Source organism: Centropristis striata, chromosome 14 (genome assembly GCF_030273125.1).
Source record: "Centropristis striata isolate RG_2023a ecotype Rhode Island chromosome 14, C.striata_1.0, whole genome shotgun sequence".
Taxonomy (NCBI): Eukaryota; Metazoa; Chordata; class Actinopteri; order Perciformes; family Serranidae; genus Centropristis; species Centropristis striata.
Genome location: NC_081530.1, coordinates 36,859,279 through 36,863,120, shown reverse-complemented (window position 1 = coordinate 36,863,120; position 3,842 = coordinate 36,859,279). Strand labels below are relative to the sequence as shown.

General features: G+C 56.0%; 1 protein-coding gene across 1 annotated transcript; it reads right to left on the bottom strand.

The window, feature by feature from the left end:
* Positions 1-574: 574 nt before the first annotated feature.
* LOC131984457 (basic proline-rich protein-like) lies at positions 575-2,854 on the bottom strand. The gene has a single exon (XM_059349272.1). The coding sequence runs from the start codon at positions 2,852-2,854 to the stop codon at positions 575-577; it is 2,280 nt and encodes a 759-aa protein (XP_059205255.1).
* Positions 2,855-3,842: the final 988 nt, after the last annotated feature.

Here is a 3,842-nt window from a genome sequence, read left to right as displayed (position 1 = left end):
CATCAGAATGGAAAGGCTCTGGAGACGTTTATTGTTTTATGTTTATGTTTATGTTTATGTTTATGTTTATGCTTGACCTCTTCTCCACCATCTTTACCAACCTGGAGAGAGAAGGCCTTCTCCATCCTCACAGTGAAGTTCATCTCTATGCTCTGACTGGTGCTCTGTGCCCCACATACTGGTCAACTTTTCATTTCCTACAAGGGATATTGTCAACATTATTTACACTTGATGTTCATTATTAAGTGCATGTATCAGGAGCAAAATGTCACTAATAGTGGCCTATTCTGCCCTACAAAGTCTAACTGCAGTAACTACGTTTTTGGTCAAAATTGAGTTATAACTAAAAATGACATGAACAAATAACAAATATGCTTCACCACATCACACGTATGCAGACCTTTTACTGCACCAGTGTTACACACACTGGCAGAACCAGCCACTAGTTGATCTCACTCTTTCAAATACTTTATGCTGCAATCCAAATGTTGTTGCTGGCGATGCAATACAACACATGTCCACTAAGGTGTACAGTGATATACTGATGTGTCCTCAGACCGTTCCACACCCAGAGTCAGGGCTGCAGAGACCTGGGGGAGACCTGGGGGAGACCAGGGGAGGACCGGGGGAAGACCTGGGGAAGACCTGGGGAGGACCTGGGGAAGACCTGGGGAAGACCTGGGGAGGACCTGGGGAGGACCGGGGGAGGACCTGGGGAGGACCTGGGGAAGACCTGGGGAGGACCGGGGGAAGACCTGGGGAGGACCGGGGGAAGACCAGGTGAAGACCTGGGGAGGACCGGGGGAAGACCTGGGGAAGACCTGGGGAAGACCTGGGGAGGACCTGGGGAAGACCTGGGGAAGGCCTGGGGAGGACCTGGGGAGGACCTGGGGAAGACCTGGGGAAGACCTGGGGAGGACCGGTGGAAGACCTGGGGAAGACCTGGGGAAGACCTGGGGAGGACCGGGGGAAGACCTGGGGAAGACCTGGGGAGGACCTGGGGAAGACCTGGGGAGGACCTGGGGAAGACCTGGGGAAGACCTGGGGAGGACCTGGGGAGGACCGGGGGAAGACCTGGGGAAGACCTGGGGAGGACCGGGGGAAGACCTGGGGAGGACCGGGGGAAGACCAGGTGAAGACCTGGGGAGGACCGGGGGAAGACCTGGGGAAGACCTGGGGAGGACCTGGGGAAGACCTGGGGAGGACCGGGGGAGGACCTGGGGAAGACCTGGGGAGGACCGGGGGAAGACCTGGGGAGGACCTGGGGAAGACCTGGGGAGGACCTGGGGAGGACCGGGGGAAGACCTGGGGAAGACCTGGGGAAGACCTGGGGAGGACCGGGGGAAGACCTGGGGAGGACCTGGGGAGGACCGGGGGAAGACCTGGGGAAGACCTGGGGAGGACCTGGGGAAGACCTGGGGAGGACCGGGGGAGGACCTGGGGAAGACCTGGGGAGGACCGGGGGAAGACCTGGGGAGGACCGGGGGAAGACCTGGGGAGGACCGGGGGAAGACCAGGTGAAGACCTGGGGAGGACCGGGGGAAGACCTGGGGAGGACCGGGGGAGGACCTGGGGAAGACCTGGGGAGGACCGGGGGAAGACCTGGGGAGGACCGGGGGAGGACCTGGGGAAGACCTGGGGAAGACCTGGGGAAGACCTGGGGAGGACCGGGGGAAGACCTGGGGAAGACCTGGGGAAGACCTGGGGAAGACCTGGGGAGGACCGGGGGAAGACCTGGGGAAGACCTGGGGAGGACCTGGGGAAGACCTGGTGAAGACCTGGTGAAGACCTGGGGAAGACCTGGGGAAGACCAGGTGAAGACCAGGTGAAGACCTGGGGAGGACCTGGGGAAGACCTGGGGAAGACCAGGTGAAGACCAGGTGAAGACCTGGGGAAGACCTGGGGAAGACCTGGTGAAGACCTGGGGAAGACCTGGGGAAGACCAGGTGAAGACCAGGTGAAGACCTGGGGAAGACCAGGTGAAGACCTGGTGAAGACCTGGGGAAGACCTGGTGAAGACCTGGTGAAGACCTGGGGAAGACCTGGGGAAGACCAGGTGAAGACCAGGTGAAGACCTGGGGAAGACCTGGGGAAGACCTGGTGAAGACCTGGGGAAGACCTGGGGAGGACCTGGGGAAGACCTGGTGAAGACCTGGTGAAGACCTGGGGAAGACCTGGGGAAGACCTGGGGAAGACCAGGTGAAGACCAGGTGAAGACCTGGGGAGGACCTGGGGAAGACCAGGTGAAGACCTGGGGGAGACCTGGGGAGGACTTGGGGAAGACCTGGGGAGGACCAGGTGAAGACCAGGTGAAGACCTGGGGGAGACCTGGGGAGGACCTGGGGAAGACCTGGGGAGGACCTGGGGAAGACCTGGAGAAGACCTGGGGAGGACCTGGGGAGGACCTGGGGAAGACCTGGGGAGGACCTGGGGAAGACCTGGGGAAGACCTGGGGAAGACCTGGGGAAGACCTGGGGAGGACCTGGGGAGGACCTGGGGAGGACCTGGGGAAGACCTGGGGAGGACCTGGGGAAGACCTGGGGAGGACCTGGGGAGGACCTGGGGAGGACCTGGGGAAGACCTGGGGAAGACCAGGTGAAGACCTGGGGAAGACCTGGGGAGGACCTGGGGAAGACCTGGGGAAGACCTGGGGAAGACCTGGGGAGGACCTGGGGAAGACCAGGTGAAGACCTGGGGAAGACCTGGGGAGGACCTGGGGAGGACCTGGGGAAGACCAGGTGAAGACCTGGGGAAGACCTGGGGAAGACCTGGGGAGGACCTGGGGAAGACCTGGGGAAGACCTGGGGAAGACCTGGGGAAGACCTGGGGAAGTTGCTCTCCACCAGGTTACCATCCAGGTGTCTGGCAGCACTCCACCCATAGACTGTATAAATAAGACTCCACCCATAGACTGTATAAATAAGACTCCACCCATAGACTGTATAAATAAGACTCCACCCATAGACTGTATAAATAAGACTCCACCCTCCAGACCTGCAGGAGTTCCCAAGGATGCTTGGAGACGCGACCGAAAGAGAAAGTCAACATGTATTTTATTGCCTGAAATGATTTTGTATCATCAATCATAAATGAAGTTGAAAACAGAACATCATTTTACTTAATTAGTGCTTTGGGTTATTCATGTATCTGATAATCCACCACAGGTAATAAAGAGTAGAGGAATCAAAGCCACCAATACAGACTTTCAGTTACATAACCTGAGGAACTGTTAGAAGTACTCGGTGCTGTAAAGAAGATCACAGTAGTAGTGAAAGTAGTGAAGTAGTGAAAATCATAGAGGTGCCACGATCAATAATTATTAAGCTCAACAACTTCAGCTCCTAGCTCTACTTATATATATATATATATATTATATACAGGCTTCAACAGAAGGAACTCACAATGTTCAAGCTGGTCGGCATCATCCTGCAGCAGGTCTGCCAGGTCCCGCTCCAGGTCCAGGTCCAGGTCCAGGTCCAGGTCCAGGTCCAGGTCCAGGTCCAGGTCCAGGTCCCGCTCCAGGTCCAGGTCCCGGTCCAGGTCCCGCTGCAGGCCAGTACGCTCACTGAGCTGGTTTACAGGAACATTACAGGGAGGAAGCCTTGGGATCGGGAATCGTTTGCTTTTGTCTGGCTCTCCGATTTGACCAATCATGCTGCTGGCTGAGGTTAGGACCGCCTACCTCATTTACATATGGACACAGAAATACAGAAATAAATACATGGAGAAATACAGAAATAAATATAAAGCATTTATACATTTATTTTGTACATTTATTTATTTATTCATTTATTTCAGCATTTATTTATTTATTTATTTATGCATTTATTTACGTATTTATT

What these genes read in the sequence shown, in the direction of transcription:
- LOC131984457 (XM_059349272.1), bottom strand. Translation starts at nt 2,854, where the DNA reads ATGGTAACCTGGTGGAGAGCAACTTCCCCAGGTCTTCCCCAGGTCTTC.